The sequence below is a fragment of the Sus scrofa genome, chromosome 3 (assembly GCF_054392235.1).
Source record: "Sus scrofa isolate SSC_HxYL_T2T_F1_AM1 chromosome 3, Sscrofa_HxYL_maternal_Yorkshire_Landrace_v2.0, whole genome shotgun sequence".
Classification (NCBI taxonomy): domain Eukaryota; kingdom Metazoa; phylum Chordata; class Mammalia; order Artiodactyla; family Suidae; genus Sus; species Sus scrofa.
The window spans coordinates 6,836,274-6,860,208 of NC_139385.1; the positions used below are offsets into that span (position 1 = coordinate 6,836,274).

The 23,935-nt window shown below is 43.5% G+C and overlaps 2 protein-coding genes across 2 annotated transcripts in view; one reads left to right on the plus strand and one right to left on the minus strand.

Moving 5' to 3' along the window:
• Positions 1-23,935, plus strand: part of LOC110259857 (cytochrome P450 3A29-like) — a 133,251-nt gene that overhangs the window by 53,884 nt on the left and 55,432 nt on the right. The window contains exons 15-16 of the mRNA XM_085016564.1: positions 226-446; positions 2,435-2,610. The gene's annotated coding sequence lies outside the window, so the exon portion shown is untranslated. The remainder of the gene's footprint in view (positions 1-225; positions 447-2,434; positions 2,611-23,935) is intronic.
• Positions 11,713-14,092, minus strand: LOC146404357 (olfactory receptor 2AE1-like). Its single transcript, XM_085016197.1, has 2 exons — positions 13,673-14,092; positions 11,713-11,718 (listed from the first exon to the last, which is right to left on the minus strand). The coding sequence occupies exons 1-2, from the start codon at positions 14,090-14,092 to the stop codon at positions 11,713-11,715; spliced, it is 426 nt and encodes a 141-aa protein (XP_084872323.1).

The window sequence follows — 23,935 nt, forward strand, 5'->3', positions numbered from 1 at the left end:
AATACATGGATACATCATAAATTGAAGAGGATACCTACATTGCTTCACAATTGTGCTGCTCAAAAGACCCATTAATTACAGAGGGAAGGGGTAGCTTCACAGGAGAAACCTGGCAAACCCCTTCAATCAAGGGGTCAGAAAGCGTTGTCAGAAAGAGGATGAATTGAGCTCATGTCACCTGATAGGACACAGGGAGCAAAACCCACTTCATCTGTGTTATTCCAGCCAAGGAGGCACATCCAAAAGAAATCCTGACAGAAGACGGACAAACGCAAACTGAGGAATACTCCACTCCTGACATGCCCCTGGTTCATAATCTACAAAAGCATCCACGTCTTGTAGGCAAAGACAGATTGAAAACATCCCAGATGATGGAGACTGCAGAGAGAGACATCTACATAGCACATGGATTGGGTCCTCCCGCTCTAAAGACACTGTTGGGACAGGTGGGAACTGGGGTCTCTGAGGTTGGAGGACAGCAATGTGTCAGCCTTAACTCCCCGACAAGGAGGTCCTGTTGTGCTCATGCACCAGAATGCCTTTGTGGGTTGTTTGTTGGGACCCCTCTAGATGGTGCTTCTCTTGCTCATTGTCCAGATCCTGCTTGGCCAGTCCCAGCTTCACCTACACCTAATCATGTGACTATCCAAGATCCTTAATCCATGAATTGGGAGCTGAGTTAGTGCTCTGTGCTTAGTCAGCCTAAGTGCACTCCCCATCCCACCCCCACCCCAGCTAGCCAATGGTTCTTACCTTAGACCAGAATGGCTTCACCTGCTAGTTCGTCAAAGGCAAACACCTGCCCCAAGGATGGTCCTTAACCCATGGGGCATAAAGGTCAGGCCATAGCTGGTTTTCCTGGCAACTGAGCCAAGCTGACATCACTTCCCCTGTAAGGACGGCCTCTTTTCCCTGGAGTAGAAGATGGCTGCCGTCTGTGGTACACGTTTCTCCAGGACTGTGCTTCAGACCTGTAAGATTCCTTACCCCATACACTTTGATGTCTGTGTTGCCGTCTCCAGGATGTTTCTCTGGTCTCATAGCTGGGCAGTTACAAAGCGTGGAGGACTGTGGTGTGCAGCCCAATGTGGATGATGCAGGGGGTAGGAAATAACAGGTGGGCAGCTTAGTCCCAGAGGGGTCAGGAGACTAGTTCTTTGAAGAGACTCTACTAAGTTTGATTGTTGAGGGTGGTACCTTCTGCCTGGCATAGCAACCCCCCCCCCACACACACCTTAGACTTTGTATTATTCTAGCGTGAGGAAGCAGCACCACCCTGTGACTGAGAGATGGGGGGTGCATCTGAAGCCAGAGCTCCTGGGTTTCAACTCCCAGCACCATCTGGACCAATCGGTGGATGTGGGCAAATGAGGGCACGCTTCCCCCACCCTCTTTGTTGCTTATCTTGGCCCACAGAATTGTGCTGAATTTCAGGACCTTGGATGAATTCCATTGAGTGTAATTTAACTCAGGTTTAGTCACTGTCTTAGGCCAGGTTCCCCAAAAGCAGAGCCTGAGACAGGGGTTCTGACTGAAAGAGTTTCCTGAGAGAGGGCTCGCAGGAGAAGGGAGGGAAGGGGGCCAGGTAGGGTGGGATGAAAAGCTGGGAGAAGATGTGGCCTCTGTGGAGCCTGAGCCAGAATTGTGATCCAGAGTGGATCCCAATTTGAGGCAGCACGCAGCCTTTTGTGCCCCATCATCCCCCAAGAGGCACAATCTCACACGTGAAGCGGCTTTACCTTGGCCCAGGGAGGTTCTCCAGAGAATGGGGCAGCCTTTAATTAGCAGCAGCCAACACTCCCAGTAACAGAGAACGTGTGTTCCTGAAAGTTGAGGTCCAGCTGTTTGCTGCTCTAAAGGCAATAAAAAAGGCAAGGTTGGCGGAAAGGAAAGTTGGCTTTATTTTGGAGACAGGAAGCGGGGGGGAGGGACTTGGGTCCAAAAGCCAGCTTCCCCACTGGAACCAGTGGGGAATCAGTGGACAAGAGCTTTTACAGGGGCATTTCAGGGGGTATAGGCAAAAGGAGGGGACTACATGCAAAACAGCACAGTTAACTCTGACAGCTTGAAACTGGTCATGTTGTGATGTGCTCAGGGTCATCTTGATTGTTTTGAGTACAGTTAATCTTCAGTTCCAAGGTTGGTTTTTTTTCCCATTTTTTTGAGGCCAGTTCTCAGAATTGTGGCAGCTTATGTCATGGCTACAGTGTGGTCATCATGCTGTTAACTTCTTCCACCTGGTGGGGGTTTCACTGTCTTCAAGACAGCTCACAGGATGTGGCTTGGAATATGATCTATATAGCCCTTGGGAAGGAGCTAAAATTCCTCGACTTGGCGTACTGACTTAGCTATTAATGTGTTGTCCTGTTTCATGGCTTACGTTTTGCTTCTGCATTTTCTCACTTATCTGATCCACCTTCTTCTTTGGTTAAAGTTTTTCTGCAGACCGCAGCACCAGCCCATCTGCCACCGGGAGAGACTCCAGGTAAAGAGCTTCCCAGCTGAGCCCTGCCAACCCAGATTCATGAAGATGATAAAGGGTCATCACTGTCCACTCCTCAGGGATGTTCCAGTAGGACACAGGAAAGAACTGAATCGTCTCATCTTCAGGTAGAGTAGGATGTTGAGCTTCCAGAATATTCCAGCTGCTTCACAGCTCAGCCCTAACCATGGGGAAGGAGACCCCACAAGGTGTGAATGCCAGGAGAGCTCAAAGGGCTACCCTCGAAAGCTGGCTGCACCACCCAAAGCCGCAGTGGTGCCCTACAGAAAAGGATGCAGATACTCAATTAAGTCATTATCCACCTTTTCCCTTCTCTTCTGAGCCATGTGATTCCAAGGGCCACCCCTGCTAAGACCTCAGAACTCTTTCCTTTTTTTTTTGTTTTTCTGTTTGTTTTTGGGTTTTTGGCTGAACTTACAGCATGCAGAAGTTCCCAGGTCAGCTGTCAGCAGAACCACAGCAGTGACAATGCTGGATCCTTAACCCACTGTGCCACAAGGAAACTCTGGTACTCTTTCCTTTGAGCTGATCCACAACTCCACTGCTGCCTCCAATGATTCACAGTAACTTAGGGGTTTATTACTTCCTCTATCCCATGCAGTTCTCCCAAAGTTCCCTTGGCCATGCAGTTGAGGGTCTCTTTAGGTGGTCGTTCCAGTTACCTGTTGCTGCTTAACAAATGAAGCCCAAACGTAACAGCTTATCACAAACATTTTCTTTTCTTCTTTTTTTGGGGGGGGGGGAGAATGTTTTAAATTATTTATTTTTCTTTTTTCTTTTTTTTATTACTCAAGCGAATTTATCACATCTGTAGTTGTATAATGATTATAACAATCTAATTTCACAAGATTTCCATCCCACAGCCCAAGCACATCCCCCTACCCCCCAAACTGTCTCCTGAGGAAACCATAAGTTTCTCAATGTTTGTGAGTCAGCATCTGTTCTGCAACGAAGTTCCGTCTGTCCTTTTTTTCAGATTCCACATGTCAGTGAAAGCAGTTGATGTTGGTGTCTCATTGTATGGTTGACTTCACTTAGCATGATAATTTCTAGGTCCATCCATGTTGCTAAAAATGCTGGTATTTTGTTCCTTTTAATGGCTGGGTAATATTCCATTGTGTATATGTATCACGTCTTCTTGATCCACTCCTCTGTCAATGGACATTGAGGTTGTTTCCATGTCTTGCTATTGTAAATACTGCTGCAATGAACATCGGAGTACATGTGTCTTTTCGAGTCATGGTTTTCTCTGGATAGATGCCCAGGAGTGGGATTGCTGAATCAAATGGTAATTCCATTTTTAGTTTTCTGAGGAATCTCCAAACTGTTTTCCACAGTGGTTTCACCAATTTACAATCCCACCAACAGTGTACTAGTGTTCCTTTTTCTCCACACCCTCGCCAGCACCCATTGTTTGTAGACTTTTTGATGATGGCCATTCTGGCTGGTGTAAGGTGTTACCTCATAGAGGTTTTGATTTGCATCTCTCTAATAATGAGTGATGCTGAACATCTTTTCATGTGTTTTTTGGCCATCTGTATGTCTTCTTTGGAGAACTGTCTGTTTAGATCTATCACATTATTTAATGAGTCAGGAATAGAGGAAAGTTTGGGCTAGGTAGTTCTTTTAGGAGCTTTATCACAGGGTTGCCATCAGACAGTGCTGAGGCTGTGTCATCCCCAGGCTAGTTGGGCTGGATGTCCAAGATGGCACACTCCATGGCTGGAGCTCGGCAGGGGCTGTGGACTAGAGCACCCCCAAGCAGCCCTTCCATGTGTCTGGGCTCCAGGACAGGTGTCCAGGGAACCAGTGCTCAAGCCCAGAGATCCAGATGACCTCGTTCTTCAGGGACTTTAGGCACATAAGTCAACCAGCTGGAAAGTGAGGACACACCATGAGACATGAGAATTGCTGGACCGCCTTCCCCTGGGGGATTTCGCCTTGCTTGTCCATAGTTTGTTACTTCCCAGATTTAAATGGAAATTTTTAAGCAATGAAGAGAGAATTCAGACCCCTTTCATTTCATCTTGGAAAGAGACTTTCCATAAGGGCATCCTAACATGCAAAGTGCCCATAGGAGGTGAATTAGTCAGCTCAGGCTGCCATCACAAAGTGCCAGAGACAGAGTGGTTTAAAAAGAAGTTTATTTTCTGGCCCCTCTGGACTACTTAGGTTTCAGACCTCTTCCCTTGGCTTGCGGATGGCCGCCTTCTTGCTGTGGACTCACATAGGCTTTCCTCTGTGCAGGTGCAGGGAGAGAGAGCTCTGCTGTCTCCTCCTCTTCTCCTAAGTCACCAGTCCTATGGGCTTAGATCCTACCCTCATGGCCTCATCTAAGCTTATCTCCTTAAGGCCCTCCCTCCAAATACATTGACACTGGGGTTAGGACTTTCTTACATGAATTTCTGTCTTTATATATTGGACTCTTCCAGGTACCTCATGTCAGTGGGATCTTACAGTATTTGTTGTTTTTTTGTGACTGGCTTATTTTCCTTGATGCAAGGACCTCAAGGTTTACCCATGTTGGAACTCATCTCAGAATCTGCCCCTTTGCCAGGTTGAATGCCACTCAGCTGACTTCAGCCATGTCCTCCGGCAGAGTTACATAGTCCTTCTTGCCTGTGGCTCTAAAGCATGTGGAAGGTGGGGGCCTCTGGAGGCCTTAGAGGGTGCAGTCAGGATGCTGTGGGCCCTGAGTATGTGAGGGATGCAGAGCAGGACCCTCTATCCTGGCATGTGGTGAACATGAGCTGGGGACTGTCTTAGATGAGCCCCAACACTGACATGAAATCTCTGCCCAGCACTGTGTGGACTTGGCACATGGACACAATTGAAAGGATCCTTTGTGTCAGAAGGGGTTGGTCCTTCATACGGATGGCCAATATCCGTACTTGAAAAATGCTCAACATCACTAATTATTAGAGAAATGCCCATCAAAATGACAACATGGTACTATCACCTCATACCCATCAGAATGGCCATGATTAGTAAGTCTACAAATACCAAGTGCTAGAGAGGGAGGGAAGAAAAGGGTAACCTCCCACACTGCTGGTGGGAATCTAAATTGGTACAACCTCTGTTGAAAACAGTATGGAGGTTACTCAGAATAGTCAATCTAGAACTACCACATGATCTGGTAATCCCACTCCTGGATGTATATCTGGACGAAACTGTAATTCAAAAAGATACATGCACCCCTATGTTCATTGCAACACTATCCACAATAGCCAAGACATGGAAACAACCTAAATGTCCATTGATAGATGACTGGGTTAAGAAGATGTGGTACATATATAATAATGGAATACTACTCAGCCATAAACAAAGAATGAAATAATGCCACTTGCAGCAACATGGATGCAACTAGAGATTCTCATACTAAGGAAAGTTAGTCAGAAAGAGAAAGGCAAATACCATATGGTAGCACTTACATGTGAAATCTAAAATAGGGCACAAATGAACCTATCTACAGAACAGACACACAGACATGGACAAAAGACTTGTGGTTACCAGGGGTTGGAGGGGAGTGGGATGGACTGGGAGTTTGGGGTTAGTATGTACCATCTATTATGCTTAGAATGGATGAGCAATGAGCTTCTATTGTACAGCACAGGGAACTATATTCAATCTCTTGGCATAGAACCTGATGGAAGATCATATGAGAAGAAAAATGTATGACTGTGTCACTTTGCTGTACAGCAGAAATTGGCACAATATTGTAAATCAACTATACTTTAATAAGAAAAGAAGGGGGTGGTCCCAGGAGATGCTCTCCAGGGGCTCTGATGAAATCACAGGGCCTAGGGCTGGAGTCGGTGACATACAAACATATTTTTTTCAGTTGTTTGTCCCTTGGGCCCAGACCTCAGATGTGCAGCCTCAGGACAGAGAAGGTCCCCAAGTCCTAAGGTTGATGGGAGGGAACGGCGCCTCTCTGATCACAACAGGGCCCTTGACAGTGTCGCCTGTGACCTCTAGACGTGTATATAGACTTGGTGCACTCATGTTCGCCCTGACCTTCCACATGGGCCGAGACATACCTGCCAGTCGTTTCCTCAAAGCAGTGGGGTCTTAAGCCTTGGCTTTTATTGCTGTTTCCCCAGCGCTGCTTGTTCCCTGATCACAGATTCAGGGGAGGGTTGTCCGTTGTAGAGACATTTCTGCAATGATCTTTCTGATCCTCTACTTTCTATGGTCTGTGTGCAGCTCACACGATCCCCCCTGCTTTTTAAAGATGAAGCCCAGTGTCTACAGGGAGGAGGATGTGATCATTGGTGGCTTTTTCTCACTTTATTCATTTCTTCAGGATTCAGAATTTTTTTTAAAACAGTTTCAATTACGTCCTGGAAATGATGTGTATGTTCTAAAGTAAATGCTTTTCGTTTTTTTCTCTTTGCTCTTTTAAGCTTCTTTATTTTTACTTTCCCTTCTCCTTGCCACTCACACCTCCCTCAGGACCTCATGTTGGAACTCTCCCCATGGCTCGTCCCTGCCTGCTTGGCCAGGACACGGGTGAGAGTGGGGAGCTCACTTACTTTCTGCCCTCTCGGATCCTGCCCTGGTTCTAGCAGTGTGGACGGGTGGCATTCTCAGAAATGCTGTCTGTGTCCAGAGGGCAGTGCTAAGAGGCTACAGAATATTTATCTCCTGTTACTGTGTCCAAACCGAGGATGCTCACAGACACTATCCCTACAACAAAGTCCTAAACATCTGCAACCTCAGCAGAAACAGAATTTTTGTATAATTATCAGCTTTGTTTGTGCAATAACTAGAATTTTTCTATGGTTGCCTTAGGCATGGCTTCAGCCTCTTGCTTAGGTGCCAGGACAGGGCAAGGGAGTCAATAGCCTTGGAGGGATTTCCTCTTGGTTCTCCTTCACTGCTGATTTCAGGGGCAGTAGAGATGGGGGCTTCCTTTTTTAAGTTTCCTACATGTAATCGCCGTGCACTAGTCCTGTATCTGATGGACTGTTCATGTGTGATGATACAACGTTTTGTTTTGCTCCAAAGAAAAATGGGAATACACTTCAGAGGGGCCCTACCTCTTCAGAGTGTTAACATTGTTGTCAGTTGCCACGAGTTAAAGGCACAGTTTTGCAGGTGGCTGTGCATCGGCAGAGGGAAGACATGGATGAGGTCCTTGCGGATTGGAAGTTGGACCTCTATTTGCTGTCTGAGGTCTTCTGCCCTCATCTGTCTTTTCCATTCTTTCCCAGGTGTTTGTCTAATATCTGTCTCACTCTTTGACCCTCTTTTGGGATCTGTTTTCTTTTGCCCCAATTTTTCGAAAGGTAGTTCAGAAACATTTTTGTCATTGTATTTGTTTCCTGGGTTTGCCTAGAGTGGCTGGCTGTTGACTTTCCCCCAGGGGGAGTGAAGCCTGAGGACCTTTCAGCCTGGTTCCACCTACTCACTGACCCACATAGCATCTCCCTCTCTTTCTCTTCTGGCACCTGCGCTCCTGTTTTCTGACTATAGTCTTTGTTTCCTCTCTGACCCAAGAGTTCTTTGGGAAAGTCATTATTAAAGTTCAATTGATTTCCTTTTTTTTTTGTTCATGAAATGAAATGTGCTTTGTGGTCTAAGAAATGAGATTCCAAATCTGACAGCTGCTTTGGTGAGCTAATGCATCATAAGTTAGAAGTTGTGATCTACTTAACTATGCATTTTGCTCGAGACAGTGGAATAATTATGCTTTCAATGATCTCTCCCGACTCCTCTGTTTGTTTTTAATACTAATAGAAAGATGAGATTTTAAACCCTTGTGTTAAGTATTACACACATCCAGAGGAGTGAACAGGTAGGATGGGCAGAGGGGGATGCACGTTCACAGGATGAACCCATCATGTCACCAGCGCTCAGATCAAGAGGCAGAACATCAGTTGCTTAACCCCTCACCCCCACCCACTGTGATATCCTCGTGCCACTTCCAGTCACTGTCCTACAAGAGCAAATGCTATTTGACTTCTTACACCATAGAAAAATTTAACCTGCTTTTAAATTTTATAAATGTGGAGTCATCCAGGATATAGGCTTTTGTGTCCAACTTCTTTTGCTCAATAATTTGCTTTGTGAGAGTCACTCTTTCATGTTGTGTCTCAATACCAGATGGATTTCCACTGTGTGCCTAGAAAGCAATTTGGCTATCCACTCTCATGTTGCCAGGCCCTTGGGTAGCTTCTCCTTGGGAGTTATCAGTTGTACAAGTGAGAACCGTCCTGCATGTAGATCTTGATGATGAGGTTAGCCTTCCTATTGACTGTCTACCCAGGAGTTCGTGCACAACTCTGGTAGATATGGACAGAGTTTTCCAGAGTGGCTGTTGTGCTGATTTACTCTCTGACCTGCAGTGTATAAGAATTCCACTTGTTCTTGTGTTCCTCAGCTTCACCAAAATGTGGCCTATCTGTAGTTTTCATTTTAGCCATCAAAGGTGAGTAGCTATATCTCAAATGTACATTTAATTTGCATTTCCCTGGTGACTAGTCATGTTAAATTAATCTTTTTATATGTTCATCAGCCATTTAGATATTCTCTGGTATGAATCTCTGTTCACATGCTTACCTGTTTTCTATGGAATTACCTGCTTTTTCCTTAGAGAGCTTGTAGGGGTGTACATATTCTACTTATGCGTTCTTTACTCTTCATAGGTATTGATTCTACCCTTTTCTACTCTGGAGCTTTCCTTTTTATTCCTTTTTTGGCTGCACCCACAGCATGTGGAAATTCCTGGACCAGGGATCAGACCCATCCCATAGCAGTGACCCAAGCTGCTGCAGTGACCACACCAGATCTTTAAGCCTCTGTGCCACAAGGGAATGCCAAGTTTTATTTCCTGTTTGATCATTGTTTTCTTTTTTGAATGTCCTCGTGAAGTACTGGCATCAAGATTTTGTAGGCCTATAAGATAATTCAGGTTGGTTTTCTCCATATTCAGTTTTCTAAAAAAGTCCATTTAAGGTTAATGTTAAGTGTGGTAGTTTTGAACAAATTATCATTCTAGATTTTTGGAATATAAGTTACCATCTGTTTTTTTCCTACTATGTCAAACCAAATTATTTCAATATTAAATCTAGGGAGTTCCAGTTGTGGCTCAGTGGTAAAGAACCCAACTAGTATCCATGAGAACTTGGGTTTGAACCCTGGCCTTGCTCACTGGATTGCAGATCCAGGGTTGCCATGAGCTGTGACGTAGGTTGCAGATGTGGCTCAGATCCAGTTTTGCTGTGGCTGTGGTGTAAATCAGCAGCTGCAGCTCCAATTCGACCCCTTGCCTGTGAACTTCCATATGCCACAGATACAACCTTAAAAAGCAAAAAAAAAAAAAAAAAAAAAAAAAAAAAAAGAAAAGAAAAAAAGAAAGAAAAGAAATACATAAAATAGTTAATTTTAAAAATATTTGATTTATTAGTAAATCTTTTATTCCTTTCATTGTAAAAAGCTGTTTGTTCAATAGCATGACTTTCTCATATATACATATTTTTTGACTAGAACATGCGTACTTTTTTTTTTCAGTGATCGTTTTTAGGAAGGGTATACTGTTTGCAAAAAGTGTATCCCATTTATTTGCCTTTTTTTGTACATATTTTTATTTGCTTCCACAATTCTTCTCTCCCAGTTTTGACTTCTGTTCCTAGTGTTTGCTGTTATGACATAGGGAAATTTATGAGACTTGCCCTAGAGGAATCTTTTTATCTACCACTCAGTGTCATCTTCTCTTAAGGATCAGGCAGAGGAAGGCACACCAACATTCGTTATGCCTCAGCTATTGTCTAACAAACCATCAAGAAATTGATGATTTCATGGAGAAATGCTGGTTGCAACTTGGGTTTCAAGAGAAGCAGGTTCTGAGATGGAGTGTGGCGTGTAGAGTGTTGATTGGGAGGAAGGAATAAAAAGCAGGAATGGGCAGAGGAGAAAGTCAGGCTGCAGTGACAAAATCAGCTGACCACACTGGAATGAAGCTAGAACAGCCTTTCAACCTCATATGTGTTGGGCCATAAAGGATCCAATCATCCGTTAGTCACTGGATCGGGTACCCCTGGGAAGGGGTACAGTCTTGGGTAAGGTGGGGCTACAGGCCACCTTCCTACTCCAGGCCTCACTCAAATCTGGCAGGCTTCCCTGTCACCTGAAGCAGAATCCCAGATGTGAAATAATGCTGCTGATAACCCAAAGATGCCTACATGGTGTTGTGCTTTCTTATTCAGGATGGGAACTGTAAGATGCAAACATTTGTTCTTCACTTTGGATGCGATGTCCCAACAGGCTTCTAACCCCCAGACACAACAGGTTTTACTGAAAGGCAGACAGGTGCCAGGAATGGCAGGGCTCATGTACCATCCTCAGGAGGGCATGCCTTATACCAAGGCCTGCTCAGTGCTCCTGGTCTGTGTTCTCTTATGTGATAGTCCGTGAAACAGAACTACAAGGAGACAAGAGGAAAGGGTCAGGAAACCAATTTCTTGTAGTTATGGGTCTAGATACAGAAGGGACAGCATGCCATGCAGAGCCATGTGGGAAGGCACTGGTGATGATCAGGAGGTGTGGAGGGTGAGAGTGATGGGAAGGCCTGGGCTGCAGACCTTCTTGGAGTTTCCCAGGGAAAAGGCAGGATGAAAAGACAGGGCAGGGTAAACAGTTTAGGAATGGTTGGTTTGAACAATTCTGTTGGGTTCTAAGCTATAAGAATGGTCCCTGGCTGCCTGGCACGTGGCCCTGGGGTGATTAAAGCAGAGGAATATTTCCTAAGTGGGTGTGTAGGGCAAATAGAGGAGGTCCTGTCTCTGGATTGCTGAGTTTGCACATCCAAAGCTCGCTCAGGTTGGGGTCTCTGGCTGCTCCCTCTGCCTTCCCCATGCTGCTTAGGTCCTCACTGTGAGCCACCTAGAATGCCTGTTGACTTTCACACTTTGCTTACAATGGGCAATTCACTGCAATTACCTTTTCCTTCTAGGATTACTAAAGAATCCTAAGTCACATGGTTTGAGCTTTTTGCTAAGGCTATTCCTGTTCTCCACACAGGTTATTTTCATCCCACTACCAGACTGTTCTAACCTTTGTTTTTGCCACTGAGGAGATAAGCAGGAACCCCCATCTTTTGCCCAACATATCCCAGGATTCGACCTCTACAATGCCCTGCACTGTGAGCAAAGAACTTTGGAGAGTTGCCTGATGTGGTTGTCTGGACTAGGCAAGGTGATGCCTAACTACACCTGTGTGAGGGAGAGAATGCCTGTAGCAGTTATTGTGGGAAACACATGGGCAATTTCAGCTCAGATGGGGACCCTGCTGGAACTCTACAGATACCCACAGGTGAGGGGTGATGGGGTGTTCTTTTGGACCAAAAATAGTCATGATTCTCTACATGCAAATTTTGCTCATTCCACTCAAGGAATCTCAGAATTAGGCTCAAAGCCCAAGAGCTTAGGAGCCACATCAGTTCTCCATGCAGATCCTCTTGGTATGAAGAGCTACAAATGAACAAATCAAGCTTATTTGCCTCCCACCCACCCAGCATACAAAGTTGGAAGTGGAACAAGCTCACTGAAGTCAACACTTGCATTCATGAAGAACCAGATTGGGAAGCACAGAACAGTCACTTAGGCATTTCTGAAATCTCACTGAGCAAATGTTGCCAGGTCGTAGAACTAGAAAATGCTTCTGGGAGTTCCTGTTGTGGCTTAGCAAAAATGAATCTGACTGGTATCCATGAGGACACAGATTTAATCCCTACCTCACTCAGTGGGTTATGAATCTGGCGTTTCCATGAGCTATGGTGTAGGTCACAGACATGGCTCAGATTTGGCATTACTGTGGCTCTGGTGTAGGCTGGCAGCTGTAGCTCTGATTCAGCCCCTAGCCTGGGAAGGTCATAGGCCATGGGTGCAGCCCCCCCCCAAAAAAAAGAATGCTTGTGGATGTCCCCAGATTGAATGTTTATAAATCAGATCTTTATTTCACTGTCCACTATAGCACACAATTCTTTTCCTTGTCATTTGTGAAGGGGACATTCCAAAGTATGTCCTTAGATTTTTCAGTTGGTTCTTGCCTCTGGAAATTTGGGGATCTCCAGGTCATTTTTTACCCCCCACTGTCTCAGTGTCTTACAGTGCAGTCTGGCCAGGCTTTTGGCAGTACGCTTCTCTCAACAATTTTGTGAATTGTCTGTATTGGATTGCAGTCAAATCCATGTTCTTCTTGAACACAGCCTGCTTTCCAGACGTAATCACTGGTACTTTATGGACACCACACTGCTGTGGGAGCAGACCCAGACAATCTCTAGAAGCCAGTTTGTCCCAGTGAAAGGATCTACTAAACACTTGACTTCTTTGCAGGTCTTAAAAGAATTTAAAGCCAAGCAACCATTTATTTCTTCTTTACTCTGAGGCTGTGTATGACTGACTTTGACTTGGATTTGACTTTTTTTAATGGCTATTTAGTAATAGCTGTAGGTGTGGTTTGGTGAGAATGGATTCAAATTTCCAACCGCACCATTTCTGGACTCTTGATTCCTAGAAATTCTACTTTTTGCAAACTAGCTGTTTTCTGAGCTCATCACGTTCTTGTCATGAGCGTTTAATTTCAAGTTTCTGCCTGGAAACCGTATTTTGTCTAGTCTGTGAATTCATCAGGTAGAGTGCCTGTCTTGCTAATTATCGTAGATGATAGTTTTTTCAGTTTTCCCTCTCCAAACATGAGGCACAATGTTCAGTCCTGAATAAGTTTTATGGCCATTTTCCAACCGTCTCTAACAGTTTTCTCAAAACCCATGATCATATTCCCAAATTAATGCCATGTGTCACATTTTGTTGCAGGAGCAGCCCACTTCTAGATCAGTGTCTATACACGTTCATTATTAGCATGATGATATTGCATTTAAAAAAATCCCTATATAAATCCTTTAATGTAAACCAATCATTGTTTATTTGCACTTATGCTCTGTTTAGCCTGGTTGGTCTGCTGATATTGGCTGGAACTGGCCAAGTACCAGTAGAATCGGGGTTTATTCCTTGCTGCTGGTTATTCTCTGGTGTGCTGTACAATCTTCCTTTTGGAGCCCAGGATGAAGTGGCATCAAATAATTGGGGGGAATTTTTTCTCAGGGTAAGGGTATGAGGAGTTTACTGATGCTCCCGACCAAGACATAACAGCCATCATTTGACCCACCTTTCTGTTCATGAGAACAGCATAACGCAGTGGGTGACAGATGGCCACATAGCGGTCATAGGACATGAAAGTTAGGGGAATACACTCAGCACAACCCAGAGACAAAAAGAGGAAGTACTGAGTGGCACAGCCCACAAAGGAGATGGACTTGGTGCCAGAGAGGTAGTTGATGGCCATCTTGGGGATGGTGGTGGAGACATGCATCAGATCCATGAGGGAGAGCTGGCTGAGCAGGACGTACATGGGGGTGTGAAGCCGGGGGTCGGCACAGATGAGGAGGATGGTGAGGGTGTTTCCACTCACCGCAATCAGGAAGACCACCATGGTCAAGGAGAAGAGGAAAGCGTGGGCCGGGGAGTCATCAAAGAGCCCTTCCAGGATGAAGTCAGCCAGAGAGGAGGTCTGATTCCTCTGCCCCATCTCTCCTTTCTCTGCCCCTGGGGAAAGAGGAAGTGGGGACCAAAGTGCTATTGGAAATACTGGGGTTCATCCAACCTGACAGAAGCATCTTTTGATCTACAAAATTTCCTTTAATTTCCTTGAATTATAGTTGATGTATAATGTGTTATTTCTGTATAGCAAAGTAACTCAGTATATATATATGTGTGTGTGTGTGTGTATTTGCATGTATATATTTACATATTCTTTTCTATTATGTTTTATCATGGGATATTAAATATAAAACGTCCCTGTGCTATAGAGTAGGACATTGTTTTTGAAAGAAATTTTCTTTTTTTTTGCTCAGTGAATTTTATTACATTTATAGTTGTACAACCATCATCACAACCTAATTTTACAGGATTTCCATCCCAAACCCCTAGCCCACCCCCCATCCCAACCAGTCATTTTTGGAAACCGTAAGTTTTTCAGTCTGTGAGTCAGTATCTGTTCTGAGAAGTAGTTCATGGTGTCCTTTTTTAGATTCCACATGTAAGTGATAGCATATAATATTGGTGTCTTACTGTCTTACTAACTTTACTTAGCATGATAATTTCTAGGTCCATCTGTGTTGCTGCAAATACCATTATTTCTTTCCTTTTAATGACTGAGTAATATTCCATTGTGTATATGCACCACATCTTCTTGATCTGCTCCTCTGTCGAGGGACATTTAGGTTTTCTCCATGTCTTGGCTATTGAAAATAGTGCTGCAATGAACATCGGAGTACATGTGTCTTTTCAAGTCATGGTTTTCTCTGGATAGATGCCCAGGAGTGGGATTGCTGGGTCAAATGGTAATTCCATTTTTAGTTTTCTGAGGAATCTCCATACTGTTTTCCACAGTGGTTTCACCAATTTACAATCCCACCAACAGTGTAATAGGGTTCCTTTTCTCCACACCCTCTCCAGCACTTATTGTTTGTAGACTTTTGGATGATGGCCATTCTGGCTGGTGTAAGGTGTTACCTCATAGTGGTTTTGATTTGCATTTCTCTAATAATAAGTGATGTTGAACATCTTTTCATATTTTTTTAGCCATGTGTATGTCTTTTTTGGAGAATTATTTGCTTAAATCTTATGCCCATTTTTTGATGGAGTCATTTGTGTTTTTGGTATTGAGCTGTAGGAGGTGTCTATAAATTTTGGAGGTTAATCCCTTGTCAGTCGCTCCCTTTGCAAATATCTTCTCCTATTCTGTCAGTTGTCTTTTTGTTTTGTTTAGGGTTTCCTTTGCTGTGCAGAAACTTTTAATTAAGTCCCATTTGTTTATTTTTGTTTTTATTGTCATTACTCTGGGAGTGGATCTGAGAAGATATTGCTGTGGTTTATGTCGGATAGTGTTTGGCCTATGTTTTCCTCTAAGAGTTTTATAGTATCTGGTCTTATACCTAGGTCTTTTATCTACTTTGAGTTTATTATTGTATATGGTGTTAGGAAGTGTTCTAATTTCATTCTTTTCCATGTGGCTGTCCAGTTTTCCCAGCACTGCTTATTGAAGGGGCTGTCTTTCCTCCATTGTATATTCTTGCCTCGTTTGTCATGGTTGGCTGTAGGTGCGTGGGTATAATTCTGGGCTTTCTATCTTGTTCCATTGATCTGTATTTCTTTGTGCCAGTACCATATGGTTTTGATGACTGTAGCTTTGTAGTACATTCTGAAATCAGGAAGCCTGTTTCCTCTGGCTCCATTTTTCTTTCTCAGGATGGCTTTGGCTATTCTGGGTCTTTTGTGCTTCCAAACAAACTTTAAGTTATTTTGTTTGCGTTCTGTGAAAATTGTCCCTGGTACTGCGATAGGGATTGCACTGAATCTCTAGATTGTCTTGGGTAGTATAGTGATTGTGATAATACTGATTCTTCCAATATAAGAGTATGGTATGTCTTTCCATCTTGTTTGTGTCATCTTTGATTTCTTTCATCAGCATCTTATAGTTTTAAGAGCACAGGTCTTTTGTCCCTTTAGGTAGGTTTATTCTTAGATGTTTTATTCTTTTTGATGTGATGGTAAGTGGGATTGTTTCCCTAATTTCTCTTTCTGACATTTTGTTGTTAGTATATTGAAATGCAGTCAATTTCTGTGTATTAATTTTGTATCCTGTGACTTTGAGCTCTAAAAATTTTCTGGTAGCATTTTTAGGATTTTCTAGGTATAGTATCATGTCATCTGCAAACAATGATAGTTTTACTTCTTCCTTTCCACTTTGGATCCCTTTTATTTCTTTTTTTTTCTTTTCTTTTTTTTGCTGATTGCCATGGCTAGGATTTCCAAACTATGTTGAATACTAGTGGTGAGAGCAGACATCCTTGTCTTGCTGTGATCTTAGTGGGAATTCTTTCAGCTTTTTACCATTGAGAATGATGTTAGCTGTGGTTTTGTCATATATGGCCTTTATTATGTTGAGGGAGTTTCCCTCTGTGCCAACTTTCTGGAGGGTATTTATCAGAAATGGGTATTGGATTTTGTTAAAAGCTTTTTCTGCATCTATTGAGAGGATCATATGGTTTTTATTCTTCAGTTTGTTAATTTGGTGTACCACACATATTGATTTGTGGATATTGAAGAATCCTTGCATCCCTGGGATAAATTCCACTTGATCATGATGTACAATCCTTTTTAATGTATTGTTGGATTTGGTTTGCTAGTATTTTGTTGAGGATATTTGCATCTATGTTCATCAGTGATACTGGCCTGTAATTTTCTTTTTTGGTGGTATCTTCGTCTGGTTTTGGTATCTGGATGATGGCAGCCTCATAGAATGAGTTTGGGAGTGTTCCTTCCTCTGCAATTTTTTGGAATAGTTTCAGAATTATAGATGTTAGCTCTTCTCTAAATATTGGATAGAATTCACCTGTGAAGCCATCTGGTCCTGGATTTTTTTTTTTTTTAGAAGTTTTTGAATCACAGAACTTTCATATGCTGCAGGTGCGGCCCCAAAAAGCAAAAAAAAAAAAAAAAAGTCCTTTTCTAATTATTCAACAGCTCTAATTATTGAAATAATTGTTTTTTAAAAGGGAGAACTTCAAGTCTCTGTTCATGAATATGTTTTCTCTGTCCACTGCTCACTCTAAAGTTTCAAAATACCTAGTGCCAAACTTCTAAACAAGAGTCTCTCCTCACTAACGAAGAATTATATACACACATGTATATACTCATGTTCTTTTGTTAAGTATACATATATGCATATGCTTTACATGCATACTCTAAATTTTATGTATAATGTAAACATAATATGATTTCAGATTTTTTCTTAGATTAGGGTTTAACAAGAGAAACTGAACCACTGAGAGATTTATACACACACATATGTACACATTTAATGGATTGTATAGAAAGTTGGTCTTACTTGACTGTGAAAGCAGGTTAAGCAGTCTGTAAGGCTGTCGCCTTTGTGTCTTATACTGGAACTTGCAGTTCATGGGGCAAACAGTCAGTCAGGAAAGATGGATATAAAGTGTAGTGGGGGTTTGCTTGTGGCTCAGAGGGCTAAGTATTCAGCATTGTCACTGCTGTGGCGCTGGTTATTGGAGTGGAGCAGGTTTGTTCTCCTTAGTGGCTGTATCAACTTACATCTCCAAAAGTGTAGGAGGGTTCTCTTTTCTCCACCACCTCTCCAGAATTTATGATTTGTGGACTTTTAGATGATGGCCATCCTGACCAGTGTGAGGTGATACCTCATTGTGGTTTTGATTTGCATTTCTCTAAAAATTAGAAGTGTTGAGTATATTTTCATGTGCTTATTGCCCATCTGTATGTATTCTTTAGAGAAATGCCTATTCAGGTCTTATCTCCATTTTTTGTTTGGGTTAATTTGGATTTTTAATATTGAGCTGTATGAGCTCTTTGTGTATTTTTGAGATTAATCCCTTGTCAGCCACATCATTTGCAAATATTTTCTCCCGTTCTGTAGGTTGTCTTTTTTGTAATTTATGGTTTCCTATTCTGTGCAAAAGCTTTCAAGTTTAGTTAGATCCCATTTGCCTATTTTTGTTTCTATTTTCTTTGCTTTAGTAAATGGATCAAGAAAGATAGTGCTGCAATTTATGTCAAAGAATGTTCTGCCTATGTTTTCTTCGAGGAGTTTTAACGTATCTAGCTTTACATTTAGGTCTTTAATCCCTTTTGAGTTTATTTTTGTGTATGGCCCTAGTGAATGTTCTAATTTCATTCTTTTACCTCTGGCTTCCAGTTTCCAAGCACCACTTATTGAAGACACTGTCTTTTTCTCCATTGTATATTCTTGACTCTTTTGTCACAGATTCATTGACCATAGGTGTGTGGGTTTATTTCTCATATTTCTATCCTATTGTATTGATCTATATAACTGTTTTGGTGACAGTGCCATACTGCTTGGATGACTGTAGCTTTGTAGTCTGAAGTCAGGGAGGCTAATTCCTCAAGTTCTGTTCTTCAAGATTGCCTTGGCTATTTGGGGTCTTTTATGTTTCCATACAAATTTAAAAAAAAGTTGTTTTTTTTTTTTTGTTTTCTTTGTGTGAAAAATCCCACAAGCAATTTGTTGGTGATGGATTCTGTAGACTGCCTTGGATAGTAGATTCCTTTTCAAGATATTGATTCCTCTAATCCAAGAATGTGGTATATCTTTCCATCTGTTTTGTGTCATCTTTGATTTCTTTCATCAGCATCTAACCCTTTTCCATCCAACCCTTGGAGAAGAGAACCTGAGGATTACCTGGTCTGCTTTGCCCACAGGAGCCTGGGGAGGGTTTCTGCATGTACCATCTCATACGCAAGAATCAAGGAATCAGAGGCAGGCCATTACCACTAGTACCTCCCACGATTGCTGTTGGTCATACTCAATCTTTTAGACTACATTGATATGTGAAAAGATTTCAGATACAGAAGTAAAAGAACAAACGGATGTATTCGTACATCATCCTTCTTATGTACTCCCATCCCCTTCTCATACACTGCTCTTCTTCTCCATTAAAAGAGAGTTTGCTTCTGTATCTCAGCTTGGATACTAAAATGCTTTACTTCACTGAGTTTAACTTATTGTTTAGTCTTTGAATAGATTTAATTTATCATTACTTTCCTCAAACTTCAGTCTAATGGTTTACTTGGTAGTCTTGTTCTTGCTGGAATAAAATAACTCTCCAGTTAAGGCAGTTATGGCATTTATATAATGCATGAATGTATTTGACCAGTATTGGATGATTATCTGCTCTGTCCCAAGAACTGTATCATGTTCAGTGACAAAAAAGCAAGGATGGTCCCTTCCTACATGAGACCTAGAGGTAGAACAAGTAAATATACTACATCATAGTATATGGAGGGAGGAAGAGAAAGGAAGGAAGGAAGGGAAGGGGAGAGAGGAAGAAGGAAGGAAGAAAAGGAAGATCTAGTAAATTCAAAAGAGACTGTGGTTTCTGAGAAACTTTTAAGGAAGGAAGTACCAAGGTAAAACTTACATGTTTTATAGCTCTCACTAGATGATGTATGGTGGTGGATCTCTATTACTGGATAAGGATGGAGGCCACGTGGCCGATTATGAGGGTCTTTCTCCATCCAAGGAAAAGAGAATAGTGTTTTGGGCTGACTATAGAAGTGAATAATTTCCAAGATATTTTAGGGAGCTGTCATTAACCTAGTCGAATGAATTATTTAATATGGAAGGTTGAGCAGAGGGCGATTTCATGTTAGGAAACTAATAAAGCTGCTTTCATAAAAACAGAGGATTAAGGGTATCATGTAAAAGTAATTATGAATGAATCAAGGACAAAAATATACAACTTTATTAAGTTTCAGAACTATTAAAAAGGCAAAGAAAATATGCCGAGACCAGCTCAGCAGGATGGGGCTGAAGAACGGGTGCTATGAAACTTAAGGAAAGAAGTTATCATAAAACAAAACACAGAGACTTTTATCTTAAGTAAAAGTGTGAACCGGGGGACTCAAGGTCTCAGGGACCAAGAGCGCCGCCTCAAGGAACCACACTGCTTTTATTGTGCTCTTGAGGATGACGTCAAGTGAGGAGGGGGTTGTAGGTGCAGGATATAGGTTTTTTTAAAGTTGTTTTAAAAGTCACTTAGCTGGCTGCTTATTAAGCTTTTATTTTGACCTTTAGGCATTTAACAGTCATTAGCATTTGAGGAAGCTTGGCATCGACTCTCTATGCATGGCATCTAGAGAATCACCATTGCGCTTCTGCAGACAGTGTGCCTATCTGCAGCAACCTGGGTGTGCCTAGGTTTGCACTTTGGTTCTCTTTGCTAATGTGTATTCTGCTAAGGGCCACTCATAAACCACTTGGCCATGAGGTTCCTCTTTCTCTTATTCCTTAGAGGACACATCATACTTGTGCAAACGGCGTGCCAATCTGCACAGGTCCCGCGTGCCTAGACCAACGCATTAGGTCCTCATTCAGCTGACCCTATGAATAGCTTATGCCTTTAGGTCTTTGTTCTTAAGCTTAAATCATTCACCAGCACTGCGACTGTTTTTCAAGCAGGAAGATTGGGTCAAGTAAAGCCGGACAAGATGGAGTTTTCAGCAAAGAGGCTGAGAAAATATTGTAGAAACATGTCTCATGACAAAAATAGTTACATGTAGAAATTTTTTTTAATAAAACAAAGTATAGAATACTATATGGCAGAAATCAGGACAAAGATACCTAGGTTATTAATAAGTATAAATGAAAAAAAATTTTAAAGGAGTTCCCAATGTAGGTCAGTGGCAATGAACCTGACTGGTATCCATAAGAGTGTGGATTTGATTCCTGGCCTCACACATTGTGTTAAAAATCTGGCATTGCCATGAACTCTGGTGTAGGTTGCAGATGTGTCTCAGGCCTTTATTGATGTGATGGTAGGCAAGCCACTGTAGCCACAATTCCACCCCTGGGCTGGGATCTTCCCCATGCCAAGTGTGCAGCCCTAGAAAAACAAAACTATCTATCCATCTATCTATATATATATATATTTTTTTTAACACAGTTATTCACAGAAAGGGATTTTAAAATTAGGTCACAAGGCAATATTAAACCTTATACAGAATAAAAGAATGTATCTCCTTTAAAAAGAAGTTTATAGGAGTTCCTGTCGTGGTTCAGTGGTTAACGAATCCGACTAGGAACCATGAGGTTGCAGGTTCGATCTCTGGCCTTGCTCAGTGGGTTAAGGATACGGCGTTGCCGTGAGCTGTGGTGTAGGTCGCCGACTCCGCTCAGATCCCGCGTTGCTGTAGCTCTAGGGTAGGCTGGTGACTACAGCTCCGATTAGACTCCTAGCCTGGGAACCTCCATGTGCCACAGGAGCAGCCCTAGAAATGGCAAAAAGACAAAAAAAAAAGTTTATAAAACCAAAAATTAAAAAATAGAGTTACATGAAACTTGTTAAAAATAAAGGATTTCATCTTATCATGTGAAAAATTGGAATTTAATTCCAAATGCATAAAAGACAAAGAGAATATTATAATGTTAAAAGGGCAAACTCTAAACTTCTCACTGTGATTCAGTAATAAAGTATCCATGAGGACTTGGTTTCAATCCCTGGTCACACTCCTTATCCAGTAATGCTGCAAGCTATGGTGTAGGTCTCAGATGCGGCTCAGGATCCACCATGGCTGTGGCTGTGACATAGGCCAGGAGCTGCAGCTCTAATTCCATCCCTAGACTGGGAACTTCCGTATTCTGCAGGTGTGGCCTTAAAAAGAAAAGGGGTATTCTCTGAAGTGTATACAGTGAAACTAAAATCTGTATAAGACTGTAAAAATGGGTGCAGTCTATAATGAAAAGGCTGATACCAGGGAGTTGGGGTGGTGTCAGGTGGAGCGAGTGCCCTGGCTGATTTTGTGATAGTCATAGCACACCCTGTACTGCCTTATGCTTTGCTGAGAAGGAAAGGAGTAAAAGAATCACACTGGCAAATGGCACAGGCCTGTGCAGACCAGGCAGGTTTCTGCTCTGGGAGACACAGGAAGGGATTAGAGTTGCTATTAGAGCACATGTCCACCAGAGGGTGCAAGAGAACAAGCAGAGCCACTGTGCAGCTCCCTGGTGCATCTCCACGTTCAGATACATAGTTGGAGATGGGTGGGAGGAAGCCCAAGGAGGTTCCCAGACACTGGCATTTGAGCATATGGTCCCTCTGACTCCATGGCCCAATGTGCCTTAACTCAAGGATGGGGCAAAGTTCTGCCATCACATTATAATTCAGTTTTCTCTGGTTCAGTCACCCAATGAGGAGAGAGTTTGATGGGCTTTGTTCTGAGTGCCTAGTGCTTGTTTGAAGGCAGAACACTTGGTGCAGGAACACCAGGCTTGTATCTGGGATGGGAAGTTTTATAGCATCATCCTGGCGTGATGTTTGGCATCTGGAAGTTGGGCTTATGGTGGTGAATACAGTATGTTATTGTGGTTGTATTTTGGATGGTTGATGGAGCCTATTCCTGTGGATTTTCTCCATAACCCTTTCTTCTCTCTCTACCTAAAACACTTGAACGTCTTCAGGACAGCTGTTAAAAGGAACATACTCAGGAGTTCTCGTCTTGGCGTAGTGGTTAATGAATCCGGCTAGGAATCATGAGGTTGCGGGTTTGGTCCCTGCCCTTGCTCAGTGGGTTAACGATCCGGCATTGCCTTGAGCTGAGGTGTAGGTCGCAGACGTGGCTCGGATTCCGCATTGCTGTGGATCTGGCATAGGCCGAGGACTGCAGCTCCGATTCAACCCCTAGCCTGGGAACCTCCATATGCCGCGGGAGCGGCCCAAAGAAATAGCAAAAAAAAAAAAAAAGTAACATACTCAAAATTTGGAGATATGAATAACAACTGAGTTGACTGAAATTTCCAGATGAAAAGGAGAGAGGAAAGCATACTCTCATGATTAAATGGTGAAGTGACTGAAATCAACGAATGGGATGAGGCGTGGGGTGAGTTTCCTAACTTAGAGATCCTCAAAGCATTGCCTGTCATATATTTCAGTGATGGGGGGGGTGTGTACGGAAATCACTATGGTAATGGTCCCAGGCCACTGCAGTACAGGGTTCTGTTCTGAGAGCCAGAGGAAGGGCTGAGAGTTGCAGTAAGAGACTATAGCTGCCAGATTGTGGACAGAGTAACAGCCCAGCCCCTCTAAAATTCCCTGGCCACATCTCCAGCCTCAGAAGACGAAGACGATGGCAGAGGCATCCATGGATCCCCGGGGAGGTGGCCGGAGCCCTCTGTGTGCGTACACGGAGCCTCTGAGCCCATGGGGCCCTTTGCCCCACGTCAGGGAGGGGACGTCGTTTCACCACCCCAAGTGGAGGAAAGACTCAGGGCCGGCTCCTGCCCAAGTTGGCGGCAGAGCAGGGATCTGCTCTGGGGAGGCAGAAGCAGGGCTGCGTGTTCTTTTCGACCTGATGGCTGCCAGACAGAGCCAGGCAACCAGGAGAGCCGCTGGGCAGCCCCCTGGCTGCGCCTTCGGGCTCAGCGATGGGCTTGGGGAGGGGTTGCTGGCACCCCAAGGGGGTGCCCAGGACGTTGCCTTTGGATCCATGGTGCCTGTGGTGCTTTGGCCCCGTTAGCCTCACCTGAGCGATGGGGGAAAGCATTCTGCCGTGGCTTCGGGGGTTCAGAGCCTGCCCGGTCGGGTGGCCCCGGGGCTGGCGAGTTGGGCAGGCTGTCCGGGGTGGGAGAGCCCTTCGATGCTTCGGAGGCACAGCTCCGGACCCAGGCATGCCTGGCCTGAATGCCGCCCATGCCGGATGGCCGAATATGGATGGCAAGGGGGTCAGCTTCCCAAAGCTGGGCTTCTGGTTTGGAGGGCAGTGGGTCCCCTCGGTGGCTCTCGGGAGCTGGGCCGTGCCCATCCCCATTCCCTTGCTC